General features: G+C 39.6%; 1 protein-coding gene across 1 annotated transcript in view; it reads right to left on the reverse strand.

Moving 5' to 3' along the window:
- The window catches only part of aacs (acetoacetyl-CoA synthetase), a 49174-nt gene that overhangs the window by 12661 nt on the left and 16142 nt on the right, over nt 1–20371 (reverse strand). The window contains exons 9-12 of the mRNA XM_051950745.1: nt 17397–17477; nt 14440–14564; nt 2844–2908; nt 576–698 (exon numbers count right to left, since the gene is read on the reverse strand). Coding sequence (XP_051806705.1) covers nt 576–698; nt 2844–2908; nt 14440–14564; nt 17397–17477 — 394 coding nt within the window. The remainder of the gene's footprint in view (nt 1–575; nt 699–2843; nt 2909–14439; nt 14565–17396; nt 17478–20371) is intronic.

A 20371-nucleotide genomic window follows, 5' to 3' on the forward strand; every position in this document is an offset into this window, starting at 1 on the left:
ACTAAAGTCTGATAGAAATTGTGATTGACACTTGACAAAGTTGAGAAAAACAACAGACAGCTGCATCAGACTCTTGTGTTATAAACCAAAGCCATTTTCTTTTTATCTGTGGCGTGTCTCACTCTTATCTATCTACAGTTCTACTCCTAATACAAAACTATTCTTAATATCAACACATAAAATGAGTTATTTTGTTTTATATTTTGTGTTCACAGCCCTATCCATGTCATAGTGTGCACATGTTTTAAGAGGGCAGCTCAAATTCCAAATCAACAACACTGAAAAACGCTCAGGATACAAATGTAATGGGACAAAAGTCATAATAAAATGATAATGAGCCTCTCAAATTATCCATTGGTGAATTCTGCAGTTTACGTTATTTTTCCATTATCTGTTCACGTACAGGACATGTTTTGTTTCATTTCACAAGAATGGCATGCTGTGTATAACGGTCAGTGTCTCTGCAACACATGCAAGGTTTGAGAAATGGCTGCTTCAATCTGAAACCTAAAATGGAAATAAAGAATTTGAAAAACGACAAAATGTGTCTCACAGAGTTGGCATTTGCCAGTCACCTGAGATGGAGCCCAGCAGCACGTTGCTCTTGATGCAGCGGTAGACGTAGTCGTAGCTCTGAGGTTTGAGGGGAGATCCAGTAGATAAGATAGTGTGGAGGGACTGGAGATTGTGTGTTTCCGCTGGGAGAGAAAGCAAAATAGAAAGAGGTAAAAGATTAATCAAAAATAGCATATAAACTGTGCAGTATGAGTCCTATTAGTATGTCAATGTATTTGATTGCTCTGCATCACTTTTTGGACAAAACGTGGCTTGCCTTTGCGATTTTCGAGCAGATATTTTGCCAATTAAGTCAGAAATTTGTGAAACAGAACGATGTAGTTTTGAGGATCGGTGCTGGAATTCAGTTATAGCGACCCCAGTATCGAGGAAATAAATCTAACCCAGTCAGAGTCAGCAATCATTTCAGCCAAATTAAGAATGTGCACACACAAACACATAGAATTTAGAAAATGAGCATGCACCTGTTAACAGCTGTGGCTCCCAGCACCCCAACATGGTGTGTTATTACCGTTTGTCACCCTGCTGTGACAGAGCATACCAGCTTACATGTACCAACACACACACACCTTTAGCCATCATCCTCAAGTTCCGCTCTCTGTTGCACACACACATGCCCAAACCACAAGCCAATAACATTCTGCGAACTAATAAGCTCCAGCAAGCCGACCCTCACCCCATAAACACACACTCACGCACACAGTGGGGACTCTTGCTACCCCCCACCATGCCTCCAGGTGTCCAGTCCAAATGTCAGCCCAGGGAAAAGGGCCTCTCCACTGGGGCAGCCAGTGAAGAAGCTCCCCCTATCCCCCCCTGGCCCAGTGGTGGCATGCTTGCACACACACACACACACACACACACACACACACACACACACACACACACACACACACACACACACACACACACACACACACACACACACACACACACACACACACACACACACACACACACACACACACACACACACACATCTCCCTTTGCCATCCTCTCTTTCTCTAATAAGCATCCAAATGCTCGCACACACACACACACACACTGCCAACTGGATCAAGTGGCTAGCTGGCTAATGGGGGTGGGGTAGCTGGGGGAGAGGAAAGAGACTGACAGGGAGCAATGGGTTTGTGTGTTTTTTTTGTTAAGATTTTGTTTTTCATGCCTTCCTGTTTAGCAACAGAACTGGGAATGTGTTCAGCTAATTTAAAAATTGCAGACAGATGCACACACAGACACACACACAAAGCAGAAGCCATGAATAAAGATTTGTGGTGATTATAAATCGCGCGCTGGGACACACAGCGACTGTGTATGCAATAAACAAGGGTTATGAGTGCTAATTTAACATTAGGAGAGGTGAGGAAAGGAAAGGAAAAGATAGTAAGGAAAGGTTGAAAAAGAGTAAGACAAGTAAGAAACAAAGTCCTTTGCATTAGGTGTAGGTGCTAATTCTACATTTAGATGGGAGTCTCAGAGACTAAAAGGAAGGATGCAGAGGAAGCACAATGAAAGGCGATGTGTGATAAACAAAAGTGCAAAAGCCTTACTATAGCATTTAATTATGTAGATGAACTAAATGAACCAATATTTCTGAACAACTGCACTAGCAACAGCGTGAACCGGGGCACAAAGTTGGAATACCATCAAAATAGGCACTGCTTGATGCCTTGAATTTGCTCCAAAATGAGACCTGAAGACCAACCACTTGTGCTTTGTTCCAATACAATACAGTATGGACTTTACAGAAGAGCAAAAACTGTACTAATTTCTGCATGCGCTTCCAAACAGACTTTTTTTTTTGCAAACAAATAGCCAAGAGGGAGGCATGTATGAAGGTTAGCAGGAAGGCTAATAAGCGCTGGCATGACTGATTATTTCCAGAGATCTAGTTCTCTCTCTAGAGAGCTGTGTCACCGAAAGCAATTAGCTGGACCGATCCGTGACTCACGAATTATCATAACAGCACTTTTATCCTTTCCGATTCAGTGTCAGACACCAGAGCACAGGGCAAACTGTCGATTTGCGCCGTAAATGGAATAAAGGACGTTTAGAATTAAAAAGCATCACTATTATAATCATTATTACGTCCATCTGCTCTTATTGTTCCAAATCCCATTCTCAGAACAGAGTTCTGTGCGTGTTCATGTGTGCATTTTCTCTCCAAGTGCCCGCTTGTTATGTGTGTGTCCATGTGTGTCTGTGGATGTCTGTGTGTGCGCTCGTGTAGGTGTTGGTGCCGTTTTGCGGCCTCGACCACAACTCACAGGGCTTCAGGTTCCTCTCCTGTAGCACAGACAGCCACTTGGCCCCGGTACCGAAGATAGTGATGCTGGAGAGGAGAGAAAAAGTAGAAGAGAGGCACATGACAAAGTTAGGATCAGCGATGCATTCTTTTCCAACATTTACAAAAAAAAAAAGACATAATTCACTTTCCAAGAAGCAGAAGATGTTGTCCGTTACTCTGAAACAAAAAAGTGAATTTGCGTCAGCGTTGCCAACAATGACAGTTGTTGCAAAAGCCCTCCTACATGCGTGTACTGTATTCTGTATTGTGACAGCAGGAATTCAAAACAGCAGAACTAAATTAGCATGCATTATGGGTGGGGGTGGGATGAATACTGTTGCCAAATTTCATGGCAATCTGGCAGGGTATTTTTTAGAGAAGTTACTCAAGACAAAAGTGTTGGACGGATGCGTAAAGAGGCTGATGAACTTTGTGACTTTAAGATCCTTGAACACCATGGGGGATTCAAGATTTGAAAAGTAACACGAGTGTCCTCCAACACCACATTCCCAAATTTTTCAGACCATCATGTCTTCATCAGGGTGGTGATGAACAGAAGATAATATTGCTGTGTACGACTTAGTCTGTGTTTAAAGGTGCTGTATGTGACATTTCAAACTAATGGATATCGTCAGAGCACCAGCATCTTGGAACAAAACACTTGATTTCCTTTGTGTTTCATTTACAGCCAGAACTTTGGTGTGCATGAGAACCATGAATACCTGTAATAAGTTGCTGTCAATTCAAATAACCCTATTTTCACTGCATTTATCTCTCATTTGCTAAAATGCAAACGTTAGGTAAATAACAATATTGAACAACTTTACTTTTTTTTTTCCACTCTACTATAACTTTCTTATATCAAATGGTTGTTTGCTGCTACATCAGTGTTCAACATCCCATACATAGAACCTTTAAACCACTCAACTTCACATTTTAAAAACTGAAATTTTAGATTTAGTCTCCGACTTCATGCAACTGCTGCAAAAATATCTTGAATGCAGTTTGAGACCAAAAAAAAAAGATTTTCTTTTGTTGAAATTAACAAAATATTAAATAAAGCTGGAAAGTCTGTGTTAACCACTTTCAGAAGTCAGCTACTCCATTTGGATGGCACCACATTCGGCAGAAAAGGCTCTGGTCGCTGAGGCGTTTGTAAAAAAAAATCTGGGAATCTGACTAATCTAATCCCAGCAAACTAAGAACTTAGATCTTATTTAACCAGCAAACACTTTGAACGCATTTGGAGGAGGTTTGGTCGTGAAAAGAGCTGAAACTGTAAACACTGCTGGTATGAAGGCAGTAGCAAACGTACAGTAAAAAGTGAATGTTTTCAAGAATTTGTGCATTTGTGACTATATGAATGGATGGAATTATTCACCTCGTGGTCAAGTAACTGATGAATATATGATTTATGATGAAGTGTAAATGAATGCTGATGCCAATCTGCTGCAGTAAGCACAGCTCTGGTGCTGAGCCTGAGCTGTGGCATTGCCCCGATTGTTGCCCTTATGCGTGACAAGGCATAATTTTGTCATTTCTGTGCTGAATGCAACAAAAAACACAAAAGGGCAACCGTTTCTGAGCAGCCTTCACCCTTAATCCCATCTGCTCTAGTGGAGCTGCTCAGTAGCCTGGTTGTACTGGGAAGCTCCCACAGGAGGACGGTGTGTAAATGTAAAGCAAGGTGATGCTGAAACACAGTCTGTGTTTTCAGTCAAGCCCTTGTGGATGGGTAAAGAATGACGGGAAAAAAACTGCCTGGGATCGACTTTACACTGAGCAAACACAAAGAATGTCAAACAGAGTAATGGTCAGGCTGGTATAAAAGGACAAAATGCCTCATTTTTAGACGAGGAAATTGTTCCAATGAGATCATATCGACTGTTTTTTCAGTCCTGGAATGAAATGATTTTGGAAGGATTCTACTGAGCGAATGGAAGTCACCCTGACAGCTGACAACAGTTGGACAACATGTGGACGGCAAGAAGTGACAAAGCGTCACTTTTTGTGTTCCGCTGCGGTTTTAATTTTAAAACAAAGCGTCTTTTTTTAACGTCTGTTTCTGTGAATGGCTGTATTTGTGTCTCAGTCTGTCTGTCAAGTTATTTTTGTTGACACCAAATCAATCAAATTGCCTTCTATCGCTATGGTAACCATCTTTGTCAGTCTTAAATAGAAAGGAATCCGTCTCTGCAACACAAAACTAGTGTCTGATGCTTGTTTTGGTCAATAACCAAAAATTGGCTTGCAGTGAAAGGTATGATTTGCTCTCAGTGGTTGATATTGATTTGTGGTAATAAAGGTTGCTGATAGGGTGAAAGAAGGGGGTCAGATGGAGTGAAAGGGCAAAGGTCCCAGGATGTGATGCCTTAGGATAGAATGAATGATACAAGCACAGGCCCAGTGCATTTGTCCAGGCTGTTCCTGCATGTGTCACTCTTTGCCCACTGAAGCGTCATATTTTCACAAGAATATGTCACTTTCAATGGTGAGCTTGTCTATGTTCACTATGAAATCTAAATCTCAGTGTACCAATGGACTGTGAATAGACACTGTGGATTAATGAAACTATAAAAGTGTACTTTTCACTAATACAGCAAATAAGACACATGACAAATCAGGGTGTTTTATCACAGTGGTGAAAAAAACATTAAATTACAGTTGTACTTCTGAGCTGTACTGCTCATTGATTTGTAACATGGCCCACAATGTCTTAATACAGGAAAATACAGTATATTAGAATATAGTCTATTTCCATTACTTTACTTGTCTTACTTTTTTATTTACAAAACACAATTTTAATTTTTTTCTAGTCTTTATCCGAGGATGTACATGTGAGGTAAACTGTGTTATTTGTTTCTTGTCAATATTATGTATGTTTTGGCATTAGTGGGAAAGAAAAAAATTAACGCTTTGAAACAAAAAAAAAACCCTGCGATCAGGAAAGGAAAGTTGTCTTTGAAAATGTTGCAAATATGAAATGATTTTTTCAGAGCCAGGCACTGTAAAAACACCTTTTAAAAATCCTCAGATTTCTAACTTTCTGATAGTCCTTGAACTAATTGTGCATGATGTGCAGATTCTTTGTGAAAATAAACCAAATCTAAGCTTAGAATTGGGATATTGAATCAAAATCACTTTATTTTACATGTCTTATTTAAAAATTTGGCAAAAACAAAGAGTTTGCTCTAATTATATTCTGTAAAAGAACTAAAAATTCTGCCCTCTTCTTCACATCCGTGAAGCCTTTAGTGACTCAACTGTGACCAGCGGTCACATGACAAAAATTCATGGACTTTGTGTTGTGTTCTCACAAAGCAGAAAGGAAAAAGGTACAGGAAGAAAATAGAAATGTAAGAAGTATAATATCCATAATTTGCAGAGTCAATCTTTTTTTGAGTACTGGTAGCACCTGAAAAAAAAGTTGTACATGTTAACTTCAGGTTTTGTGACTTTTTTGTAAAATAATTAATCAGAGGAATTCAACTTTAGGTTTTCTTCATTCATGATTTATGGCTTTAGGACTGTGTCATGTTGCACAAAAGACATTTTTCAGTTCTGGATAAAAATGAACACAAATCAGTCAATAACACAAAAAACATCCAGAAGTACTTGGGATTCAGAGGGTTAAATAATAAGTGCACGTACATATATTCCATATCTGTGTATGTCTGTTCAGGTGTAGTTCATACATGTTGTCTACATGTAGTTACAGCCAGCTGTTTCTGCAGATGACACACTGAAACAGAAACTCCCCGTCTGTTATCCGCACAAAATCACAGTCAATCTCCATTTTATCCATCATCTCTGACCCCCCAGCCGCATCTGGATTTGTCCGTCGCTGGCTACCATGGAAACAGTCGCTCTCTTCTGATTGGAGGCAGGTGGCCAGGTGTGGCCGCTAATCGGGTGCTTAGGATGGAGGGTGGAGGAGAAGCTGTGAGTCCCTGTTTGCGAGAGTGTGTGTGACAGCGTGTGCAAATGTACCTGGGTCTGTTTCAAGGGAGGACACGTAACTGGAAGCTACTCAGTCAATAAGAGATGCTCAAAGGCAATCAGACACAAGTGCCCCTCTGAGCAGTTATTACATTAATGTGTCTCTGTGCATGTCGTGATGGAGCAATTGAAGCCCCACTTGTCAGGGTGTCTTCTCTAAACTACTCTCGCGCGAGTTCTCCACCCAAAGTACGATGTTCGAGCATAAATATGAGTCACTGCTTCGCTTCTCAGGTGTCACAGGCTTCAAGGAACAATGTAAAAATAAAGCTTAATGATGTATTTGTTTACATATTTGCCAATTTATTTTAAAAAAGGTGACGCTCTGTATTCAGTACATGTCAAAGTGATTACATTGTAATTGCCATGTATGCAAGAGGAAATGCAGCTTCCATGTCACTCTGGCTAGATTTTTTGTGCTACTGTTTATCAAATTAAGTTAATTTACTTCATTGCTTCCACTCACTAACACGATTCTTTTGCTCACCCCCCTTCTCCAGAACACAATTGTTACATGACAGACGTGAAAATAGATTTTTTTTTCCTCATCACTACGCATTTTCTCTGTCTTTCTGTCTGTCATTTACAATTCTGAAACTCAATCTAAGCTGGTGGCTTGTAAAAAATATCTCAGAATACAGGGCAAAAGTTTCAATGTTAATGTAATATTAATGTTTTTCACAATACATAGATATATTGCATTTGGAGTTTATGGGTATTGTTTCGTCCGTGAACAAATAAACTTTTTAAAAGGATTCGATGAAGCCTTGAGTCTCCGGTCACAGTTCGATGCAGTTTGAAGACAGGAAGGTATTTTAAATTATTAAACCCACGTGTCTAAAACCGTAACCGAGCTGGCAGGATCCAATCTGTTAAACTCTATCTGTACTGTAAGTCTTCCAGAAAGAATAAAATAAAAAACAAATAACTGAGAATTTTTCTCTGGCGCGATCCGAAGAGAAGATTTCCACAGAGCAGTTCTTTTCAGATATATCAGCTCAAGACATAATGGACAAAAGATGGAAGAGACAAGACCATCCTCAAAGAAAACCTCCAAAGTCCCATTCACACATGGAACCTGTCACACATAAATAATGTAACCTTTTCCTTCTTCCACAGAAGAATACTGTAGATTTTGTTTTCACTGTGGTCCTGGTGGATAGTTTCACTAAATCTACTTTCCCTACATGACACGCTCAGGGAAATCTGTCAAAGTATTTAGAGGTTACAGGATACAGATTAGATTAGAAGTCTGTCCAGAGTATATGAACGGCGGTGACAGACATGAAACTGATAAAAGGCCCATACTAATTACAGCATATTTTGCGACTGATTTTCTTCCTTGACGGGTTTAGGCTCAGTTTTATTCAACTGAAGGAAGAAAAGTATTCATATGTGCTACTTTTTTTTGTTTGCAGAAATAAATCACTGAATAAAATTGTGTGAATGTTAATTTAGTATTGATGTGTCTATCATCAGCTTTAGTTCCGCCAGCCTTCAGTTATTTAGGTCTCTGCAGGACTTTTGGAAGCTTTTTTCAGGGCCAAAGTTGACGCTAAACAAGAGTTTTTGTTTTTGTTTCGCCACCATCAAAGCCCAGTTTGTACCCATCACCTGTGGTAATTTACCATTAACACAATCTGTAATAGTTCTTGAATTTCATACCTACAGCCACTGAATATTATGGATGGAACTGAACTGGACACCTAAAACCGTTTTATTGCGGATATATATATTAATGCAGGATTATTAAATTGTTGGTAAAGATAGCATTGGTAACTCTTTAAGATCTTAAAGCTAGCGTAGCTTTCACCACAACCAAAAATTAGGATAAGTAGCTTCTCAGTCGCAACCACACAAATTGACTACAACAGTATCTATCTGATAGTAGCTTGAATTCAAATCAACACCCAGAATAGGAGAGATGAAACTTTTGAAATAACCTAATCTGTAATGAAACTGATCGTATATCTGCACAGGAAAAAGCACCGTGTAAATAATTTTGATGTAATTCATGACTGTTCGCTGCTGTTTAGACTGACCACAATCTGTTTGTTTCTCTCCCAGTTCCAAAACTTTTTAGGAATTTAAAACTCAGAGTTCAGTATTCCGAACCCTTTCCAATTTAGCTTGATGTTGCCTGGCAACGCGAAGAGAAACTATGAGGTTTAAAAACTACATTTTCAGATATTTAAAACAGAAATGCGAGACTGAAACTTATTTAATGAGTGAACTAACAACTGATATTTTTATTTGATTCGACAGATGGCATTTTGTTGGCACGCAGGTATGTTACAATCTGTATACTCCACGAATAGACTGAAATAATGCCCAAGAACCAAAAAATTAAATACATATATCCTTGGATTTTTTTTCACATTGTAGCAATAAGAATTTACTAATACATGATGTACAAGTGGCTCGTATTCCATAGAGATCCTCCCTCACACTCAGTGAGTTGTAACAACTAAAAGAAAAAACTCTTCTTGTAAGAATCCAGTAATTACTCCAGGCTTTTGCGTTTTCTTTTTCACAAAGCAGCAAATCTACAAAAATCCATTTCAGCAAATAGAAAGTCTGTGGTGTAAAATGTGTAGCCCTTTCACCTAACTGAAACTGACTTGAAACAACTGAAATGTAAAACTGCAAAATGTAAGTGTTCAACAAGATGTAGCAGCAGTGGAATTCAGCAGTTTAAGGATTATAATGACACAACTCATTCAAAAAAAAAAAAAATCATGGAAACTAGGGAAGCCTCGATGTAAGTTCTACACTTTCTCTGACAGATTTATGCCCAATTAAAATGTCCAACTTCTGATCTGAAAATCAGGCTGTAGAAAAATATCATGTCAGTCTCTCCCAGTGGATTTTTTTTCATATACTTCTGGAAACAGGATAATAGCAGCAACATCAGCACTTAATTGGTTCAAGAATCTTCTCACAGATAATCACTTCACTAAATTCCCTTATGTTTGTATTTTTACTAACAGAACTCTGGCTTTGTCAAATTAATTTTTTCATGTAATTTTTGGAGGAAAACAAACTGGTAATCCCAGCTCTTAGAGCCATTTTACCAAATATCCAATCATCACATAAAGATCCAAATATATTTGATCATTCAGTGACTAATAAGATTGGAAAGGAGCCTATTAGCTTTGGGATCTACAAGCAGATCCTGTTAGAGCTTCTGCAGGAGAATTTTATACCTTCAGTGTGTCAAGATTTTCTCCCCATTATTGCCTCTCCTGCTGAAGGCAATATGCCATCTCTGAAGATGTGTCTGTGGTATCGCTGCCTTAAAGGGTTGTATTCTTGCTGACCGCAGTGCTTTTTTCATAATTTAACCACAGCCTGACAGAGTGTACAAAGTAACGCTGGCTGACAGTTAGCACCCTCACATGACACAATCTCCAACCGGTGGCTGTCGGCGTGCAATTTTCTCAGGGATCCGTCAGGTGCAGTTAGCTGGCAAAGATTAAATAGGAGACAGAACTCCTCCTGCAGTTTTCTTGTCACAGGGATACTTTTAAATCATAGCTTAACTGTTGAAAATGTTCTTGGTTTTCAGTAACTACAAGCATTATCAAAAGCTAACTATGCTAATTAAACTAAATATGTTGCTTTAAGATCAAAATTTAATAATTTAGTCACACTGCACAGCAGTAATAGAAACTGATTATCTGTGGGCGTATCAACAGATTCTAAGTGTTAATGGGTGTCTCCTATAAGCGAGGACAAATATTTTAAAAATTACTGCCATTCTTAATAAAGTACAATACACATTAATTAACACAATGGTCTTTACCTCAGCCTCATCTAATCATTAATTCTTACTTTTTTTGGGACATTTTGGCTTAGAAAACCTGTGTTTTTGCTGTGCTTTGACATTTTTTAGCAAAAGGTTAATAAAGAAAATGGCAAACATCTACATAGGTTATTACTAATGTTATTAGCTGACCTTTAAGGTTCACGTGGCCTCAGTTTCTCGATCTTGTCGTTATGCCCTCTACAACATCATGAAGATCAGACCCTTCCTGACTCAACAGGCCACACAACTTCTGGTTCAGGCTCTTGTGATGTCACGCATTGACTACTGCAACTCTCTTCTGGCAGGTCTCCCTGCATGTACAGTCAAACCTCTTCAGATGATCCAGAATGCAGCAGCACGTCTGGTCTTCAACCAGCCCAAAAGAGCTCATGTCACTCCCCTGTTCATCTCCCTTCACTGGCTTCCAGTTGCAGCCAGAAACAGATTCAAAACTCTCCTCCTGGCTTACAAAACATTTACAAGAACGGCCCCAGCCTACCTGGATTCCCTGATCCAGGTCTACTCCCCTTCACGCCCACTTCGCTCTGCATGTGAGAGATGCCTGCTTCCAGCCCAGCACGGCTCGAAATCTCTAGCCAGACTCTTCTCTGTTGTTCCCAAATGGTGGAACAAACTACCAAACTCTGTGCGTTCTGCTGAGTCCCTTTCTACTTTTAAGAGACAATTACAATTGAAGACTCAATTGTTCAGAGAACACCTAGGCACTTAATCTGACTCCACCTTAGAGGTAGAATAAGTCGGGCGGTCCAAAACCCAGCACTTATTTAGCACTGACAAAGTTGGGGGAAAAAAAAAAGGGGGGGGGGGGGGGGGGTAGCAATTCTTCTGCAACTCGATGGCAACACCTTTGACCAATCGCACTTGAAGCACTTTTGCACTTACTAAAAGTTTTTCCTTATGTCTGAATTCTTGCTTGTGTTGTACGTCGCTTTGGACAAAAGCGTCTGCTAAATGAAATTGTAGAATTGTATTAATGAAAAAAATCTATCATTTAGAGACCATCTTGAGAACTTCACATAGGTTTAAAGTTTATTTAAGTTTTTGACCCTGCTAACCTGTATATGCAGTGTTGTTATAGACTGGCTCAATAAAGGCAGGGGCTATTAATGTTGAAAGAATTTTAAACGAGGAATGGAATATTTTCATGGGAAAAAAAACAACAACTTGATGCTCAGAGATGATATTTTAGGGGTTTCGTCAATGACCAGAGATGGGTTTGTAATTTAAAACAGATAATAGAAGATACTACTGGTCATAGTGGGATATCATACTATTGCTCTTGAACTAGTGGCAGATCTTATTTTGGCGGCAATTATCCACTACATTTTACACTCTCACACAGCCCATTATGTCTTGTCCAAAACTGAAATTTTAATTGGAAATGCTGGGAGCCTACTAGAGCCGAGCACACACAACTTGGATATCTTTTGCGAAACTGAACGAGATGCAGCACATATTGAAAAGTGCACAATGAGGAAAAACATGCGCTCACTATCTTTCCTATCAAGTTTGAACCAATTAATTGCATGCCTGCATTTACACTCACACACGTGAATTCTTGACCATTTGGTCTCTTGCTGCCTTCGAACGATAAACGATCAATACTGGGTTTAACGTCTAGTGTTTGCGGTACTCATAGGGTTTGTGGCATCAGGACATTTACCAAGATAGAGGTTCTGCTGTAAATGTCTCCCATGAATCTACAGGGAACATATTTCAATGAATGATGGAAAGTAAAGGGGTTATAAAGAGGGGCAGTAAAGAAGCTTGATTATACAGTATCTAATTTTAACCATGCAACGTAACTTATCTCCAAAATTTCTTCAATATTTATGAATTTCAGACACTGTTGTCCTTTTATGTGCAGTGGAGTAATGGAGGAGGAGGAGAAGGAGGAAGAGAAGAAAGAGGAGAAAAAGGAGGAGGAGCAGAACAACAACAAGGTGGAAGAGAAGGACAAAGAAGAAAAGAAAGAGGAGAAAGTGGAAGAGAAGAAGGAGAAGAAGAAGAGCAAGGAGGAAGAGTAGAGGAGAAGAATGAGAAGGACAATGAGAAGAAAAAGTAGGAGAAGACGAAGGAGGAGTGGTGTGGGAGGATGAAGAGAAGGAGGAGGAGGAGGCAAAGAAGAAGAAATGGAGGCAAAGAAGAAGAAATGGAGGCAAAGAAGAAGAAAAAGGAGAAGGAGGAGGAGCAGAAGAAGAAGAAGCAGAATTACAGAAAGCGTCATGACAGTTGAAAAACGCAGAGGTTCGAATCAATGTTTTTGAGACTGTTGCTGGCACACTTTAGTTTCGAGGAGGAAATGCTCAGACATGGTGTTGACCGATTGTTTCACACATGATGCGTCTTCCAGCATATAAAAACACCGTGCTGACATGTCACAAAGGCACAAAAAACGTGCTTTTCAATCTAGAGGGTCTTTACCACATCGCAGCAGAGGAATCAAGGTTCTAAACCAAGTTCCCAAAGGCAACTGTCGCCTGTGTGATGTCGACATTCTTCCATCTGAAAAGGTGAGCAGCCTCCGGTTTAGACGGCCAACTTCACGCCGTCTTGGGTCTTTGGGTTCATTCAAATTTACACCATCACCATCAATCTCCATAACAGCAGCTTAAGGGATGTCTGACCCTGCTGACTTGAAGCAGCCCATTCAGCTGAGTGCAACACTTCAGTGCACTTTCAGAATGACAGCAAGGCAGCTCATTTGTGGCAATCAATAAGGAGGGTCGGGTGCCTTTTGTATGTTTGAATTTGCAGGCAGATTTCTTTTAAAGGTATGAGAAACTACAATTATGTTTCCTTCAAATCCTAATACATGAACTGCATATAGCAAAAATATCATATCGTGTTTTGGCAAGTTTGAAAAAGCACTTTTACGATTTTCAGGTGCATTTTTTCAAATATGCACCAAGTAAGTTTCTTGCTAATGCACACTCCGTATTTCCACTCCTTCTTGTTCTTAGTTTAATTTTCATGTCCTGTATGAACAATCCATCCTTTTCTTCAGCTTTCCCCTGCTCTCCTATCCCCATTTAAATAAATAATAAATGAGCGGACAAATAATAAATGTTTATTGTATGATCATTTGTTGAGGGTCTCTATTCTAAATGCACATTATAATCAATGGAAATATGTATTCATGGCTCTCGTATGCGTGTCTGTGCAATTAGGTAAACAAATTGTTAATTCTGTGGTTACAGAGAATTTAAATGGTAAATGGTTGTATTTATATAGCGCTTTTATCCAAAGCGCTTTACATGATGATATGTCACATTTACCCATTCACACACACATTCACACACTGATGGTGGGATCTGCCATGCAAGGTGCTAACCACAGTCCATCAGGAGCAATTAGGGGTTAGGTGTCTTGCTCAGGGACAACTCGACATGAGCTCGACGGGCCGAGGATCGAACCGGCAACCTTCCAGTTACAAGACGGCCACTCTACCCACTGAGCCATGCCGCCCCACAATTTCTCCAGTTCTTTCTCCTTATGCTTTAGCGCACCATCTGCAAGCATTCATTGTATTCTCATATTGTTTGTTGATTCCGACCCTTAAGACTGTGGGCGAATGCAAGTAGAAAGAGTGACAAATCCTGTCGTTTTTGGTGGGGGATTTAAAATATCACCAGTTTTCCAACTGGAAACACCAATGTGTACAACAATTGAGCATTTGTCATTACCTTTTTGTCAGCGTTTCCTGTTTTTTATCAGTGTTTTCTGTGCATGTGTGTGGCTAACTCACCCCAGCTGGTCCGTCAGGTTCCACAGAACATTGGGTGTCGGCATTAGTGGCGACCCGTCATACAAAACCACCGAGGCTCCCACTGCCAGAGCAGAAACCAGCCAGTTCCACATCATCCAGCCAGTCTGCGAACACCAAACACACATGTACACAATGCAGTGGTCAGTTTATCTGGTATAAACACTCCTCCGCTCATCAACATGGATAAAGCAGAATCTAGTAAAACGGGCAACTCCTGCAGACTGCGATGCACATGATTGCGTTTCTCATTTTACTGCATGCTGGGGGACTGCTTTGGCACCGTCCTTTATTTATATTAGGAACACGAACATTGGTTGTACTGCATGAAAGCTGTCTGCAGTGCCAACGCAGAGGCTTGTACAATGACACATTTAGTTAGTGAATTGTTGTGATTAGTTAACTGACAGAAGACAAATCAGGACAGTTTGATGACGTCAAATGCCATTTTCTTCCGTTTTGTTTTGCAGAAATTGGTATTTGGTGCTTTTCTCTTTTTCGTGCTATTAAAAATTGGAGTTCTAGTCTGACAAAAAATGCTATGCAAAGATGTCAAACTAACCTGTGGCAAATTGTTAGGGGTATATCAACAGATTAAATGATTTCAGGTCTAAATAAAGTGGCTGATTGAATTACAGGGTGACAAAATGGATGTAACTTTTTGAACAGAAGGTACTTCACTTACAGTTTGAAAATGTCCTTTTGTGTAGGCAAAACTTGACAGAATCACTCTCTAACTCAAGGAACTATGATCCCGCATAATCCATATCAAAAATCTGTCATTTTTATTAAAAGTGGGAAATTACCAAAGGTTTAAGAATTCAGGATGTTATGACAAGTAAATGGAAAAAAAAGTTTGTGCTTCTGTACTAATTCTAAGTCAACAATAAAGTCTAGGGACATTTGTGATACTGACCATGTCCATTTTCTATGTACAAAAGGTTTTTGTTGTATTGCTTCAGTGAGAGGACAGATCAGAGGCTCGTTCAAATAAATCACCTAGCTGCCTTGTCCACCTGTTGCCTGTGCCTCGGGTTTCCAGCAGAACACTGCTCACTAAGTACCATTGTGACAGTGGGAAACACAGCATTAGAGCTAAGTGATTATGTCAGAAGTCAGAAATTGTTATTCTGAGCAAAGGTAGGCTTTCTAAACATCAAATCATGGTGAGACCAAAGGTTTCTCAGGGGGGAGCGCACAACACTTTCAAGGGCTTTGAGGAAAGTGCATTAGTTCTATCCAAAGCATGTTTGGGCAGACCAAAAGTGAGCACACCATCGGAAGATCAATACATCACTGAGAGACAGAAAAGCAGCTTCATTACAGATACAGAATTCCTGTCAAAAGAAGCATGTCAGGTCTCAGAGGATGTTTAGCAATCTCTAAAGCACTTCTCTGGAGGTGAGACAAGATCAAATGCTTGGTGGGCTGAGACACACCAGCGTTTTACAGCGGATGACTGGAAAAAGTCATGAATGATGATAAATCCAAGTTTGACAGGAGAGAGAATGGTATTGCAAAGACATTCAAGTCAATATTTTTCAGTGACACGCTACGCTCTCTGGTTTGTATCTTTGTGGAGAAGAAATCATATTGTGGCAGGATAATGACTCCAAACACAGCTAGTTGGAGGCCACAGAGTGCCGACAGCCATCGACTCTCCTCCACGACGCTACAGCACATCCATGGGGCCAGCTGAGGACAAAAAAAAAACTCAAACAACCCTGACATCACAGGAAGCTCTTTGGACTATTGTCAGATCAAGCTGGGATAATATGGGTCACCAGGTTTTGCACAAACTAGTGGAGTCAATGGAGCTCAAGTGCTGCCGTCATTTCACACATTGTGCCTCTTTTCAACACATGAATCAAAGTTTCACATGTCCCTGCAGAGTTTGCAAGTTTAAAATCTTCCAAAAGTGACTGCTGTTCTCATCAAAGTAACATTAAACCACCTCTAACTAACATTACACCTTTCTCCATACAGCATTTAGACTCAACAACATGATTTTTACAGTACGGGCAGGCCGTTTTGATATCTGCATAAGCATTTTTCGAAATAGAACGACACTGCCAACTCGATGATAGAAACACTATACACCGATGGAAAGCTTAGATTCTCACGAATCCGCCGGTATAAATCACTTTCAGATGTGATTACCACAGCGGGTAATATAAACACATTTGTCCGACAAACAACTAATATCCATCCATCTGTTCTCTGTACACGGCTTTAACGTACACAGCGCGACTCACATTTGCGGGTTCATTATTGCACACAGATGAAAATATTCCACAAAAAACGGCCATAATCCAACCTTGGACATCCAGACGAAACAAGCCAGTAAAATATTTTGTCCAAAACATGTCTTGAAGTCGGTATATAATCCACGAATAGGTCGTTTTTGAAGAAATGCACCTCCCGATGCGCATCCAATATTCCCTGTATTTCTCGTCATATTTTTATTTACAAATAAAATATTAGCGATTTTTTTGTACTGAAAATGGCTGGAATTGACTGCACCTTATAGGGCTACCTAAACTGTGAGGCTACTATGATTGTGTTGCACGGGAAAAATAGAAGCATCTTCACTTGTAATCTCAGACTGTTGGAAAGAACTGTACATGTAGCACACAACCCAGTAACTGCAGCTTTATCCAGCACAAAATAGTGTTCCTCAAAGTTTATTATAAAAAAGAAGAATTTTCTACTAAGATCTGACCTTCAGAACTCATTGCTACTCAGTAGTTAAGATTAGTTTGTACATGTGAGTCTTTGTGACACGGTTTTTAACTAGAAATATTCCACAATATTTATCATTATACACATATTGACAGCTAAAATGAGACCATGAGAGTGCAAAGACAGTCTTAAAGGTGTCTTCAAAATGCTGGTACATTACCGGTGTTATATTTATGTTGAAAAGCTTGTGGACCTACCGTAGTATAGTAAATGATGACATCACTGGAGGTCATATTGCCATGGAGAATGTGTTCTTTTAGGTGTTGGATAAGAGTTCCCTGAAAAAACCAGGAGAAAGAAAGTGTTAATGATGACTTTAACATGCACTAATTTAGTTGAGCAGTACTCACAGTTCTTATTACTTCTCCAGGTAAAATTTAAGGCATTTAAGCTGGCACGGAACATGTTACTTTCACTTACAGAAAGCCTGAGAAACTTAAAATTCATGCTGGAAAAATGCTGTATATTCAAATGTTATGCTCTTGCGTAGCTGCACAGAAAACACTTCTGCCCAAGCCTTCTTCCCCAAACACTTCTCACAAAAAGGGCAATTTGTGTGAAGTGTGACTTTTCCCATTGTCTCAAACCCATCACACTTGGGTGGGTTATTATTTCTGGTGGAGAGTACAAACTGTGTGAGTGCACGTTTCAGCTCTGAGCTTTTCCTTTTTCGCATAAACAGGTGTTCCATGTATGTGTGTGCATTCTAATCTCTGGCAGGACTCAGCTGCCATACCCGTCCTTTGGTGCGTGCCATCTTGTCACTGACAGCATGTTAACAGAGCCATAACAAAGCAGAGAGCACAACAGTACCAGGGCTAATTGGCTGAGCCAGAGAGAACTGCCAGCGTCACAATACGAAATGTTTTCACCACCACATTACTGTCCAATTGTCAGGAGCATGGGGACAAGGAGAGGGGGGCATAAAGGACAGAGATGGGGGAAGAGCAAGAGACAAAAAGGAAAAGTAAGAAAAAGAGGAGCAAAAGTAAACCAGGGGGGAAAAATGATGAGGAAGCCAAGGAGAAGAACCAAGTGCAAAAAATGTAAGGAAAAAAAAATATGCAATTTTCAGGTAGAATGTGAAATAAGGGTGCGGGAGTAAAAGCCAAGACAAGAAACAGAAAAAGGGACGAAGGAAAATAGGTGTCAGATAGGGACGGAGAGAGACAACAGCTGCTATGTGAAAATGCACAAACGCATTTGTTTGATTGAGTTAACCCGTTTTGAACGGTGAGTGTTTCGGCTTTCAAAGTGCAGTGGTCCTTTTGAAATCACACATTCTTCTGACACTCTCCCTCCCTCAAATGTGGCATGTAGCAGGAAAATGTCATTCATGCACTCCCTGGAGAGCAAATAACCTTTTTCTGGGAGGAGCTGATGGAGGTTTGCTGCCATCTTGTGGTGAGAAATGTAACAGACGCACACATCTGCTGGTGAGGCTCAAAGACGCCGCTTTAAAGGAGGCAGCATTAAAATTCCACTATTTGCAACTTCACCAAATTGGAGCAAGCCTCTCCTTAACAACCAGATACTAAGATCACAGTGAGTATCAAAAAGAGGATTCTCCTCCTTGATAACGATGAACAGTAAACCTACTCTCACACCACAGATCTTGCGTTTATAATGACCAAACCCTGACATGAACTTTTGATTCATGTGGGCTAAAGATTTCAGGAAAGTGACAAAAACAAAGAAAACTATTTGTAAACTTACAAGACTGTTATTAACAGTGTATTCCTCAAAATAATATGAACTGTCCAAACCATATGAAACCTATATAGTAGTTTTCAGTGCTTGGTCAATGTAAAAATCAAAATGTTATGTGCTTCTTTTTTTTCTCCTGAAGATTTAAGTTTATAGTGCTGTAATCACATGAAGCCATATTAGATTTATAGTTATTAGCAGTGCTGAAATCATACTGACAAATTCATTATTCATAACTGTTTTCTGCCCAATCACCCATTGATATTTTTGAAGAGACTTCTACTAATTTACTCAAATAATCAGTAATGTTTCTCTTCTTCTTCTAATAAAACATTATTATGATGTATTTGTTTTTATTAGCTGATGTCCACTTATAATTAAGGATCATTTCAGTTTCATCTGCTTTGATCTGATTGCTGTTTATGGGTCATGATATAGACAAAGCATGAATTTGCACACAGAATAAAACTTTTCTTAACTTACTGCTATTAAAGGAAGAGTTTTTCCTTTCCCTATTCTGAACACATAAAAAGAGAGACATATTTTAACTAACACAGGGGAAAACTGCTTCCCACGTCTGCATAAAACGCTACAAATTACAAAGTATACAAATAAAAGGACCATTTGCCCTGTCAGTGCATTCCCTGTCATTATGCTTAATCTTCTATGTCATGTACTCCCGTCTAACTTCTCTATAACACGGTTTTCTTCGGCTTCCAACTGCCATTAAGTGACTGAACCAATCTCCAGAGATTCTTACACCTCAGTAGGTCGGTCTTGATAAGATGTCTGGAAGCTGTCATCTGGGCAAAAACTTTCTGAAGCACTTTTTGCGAGTCTAGTTGAGGACAGTAAAAGCGAAATTATTCCAATATCAACCCACAGAGTGAAGACTAACACAAGTTGTACCTCTTTCGACTTCCAGAAAGCAAATCAAGCAGAGTAAGATGTGAAAATGTCTTTTCAGACTCTGCTGAACACCTCTGAGAACCAACCAGTGGTGCATGTTGGCTGCAGGTTATTGGGGAATACTATCCTGCATCAGTCTTTGTTCCAATTGGAGACTCCGAAGTCTAGCAACACATTGCAAAGAAGGAAAAACTCAAGCTTGACGTCTGCTTGATAAGGACTAGTGTCGCAATAAATAATGTCCATTCTGGATATTTAATTTCAGAGATTCTAAAATTCATTAACTTCATTAGTGTCCATAGTCCTTCTCTTGCACCATCACCTGATTCACTAAACAGTTATTTATACATATAAAGATGTTTTTTTCCTTCAAATATTAGGGTTATCAGTTTCATTTATCCTGTTAGCAGTTCATCCCACATATAAATACTTCCATTTTGCCCAAGTGTGGCCCTGTTAAGTCTTTGGAATAGAGATCAGTGAGATTCAGAAGTTGCAACTGTAAGTATACTACTGGTTTATTTGACTAAGAAATATTTCCCAGATGGTCTGCGTA

The sequence above is a fragment of the Acanthochromis polyacanthus genome, chromosome 7 (genome assembly GCF_021347895.1).
Source record: "Acanthochromis polyacanthus isolate Apoly-LR-REF ecotype Palm Island chromosome 7, KAUST_Apoly_ChrSc, whole genome shotgun sequence".
NCBI lineage: Eukaryota > Metazoa > Chordata > Actinopteri > Pomacentridae > Acanthochromis > Acanthochromis polyacanthus.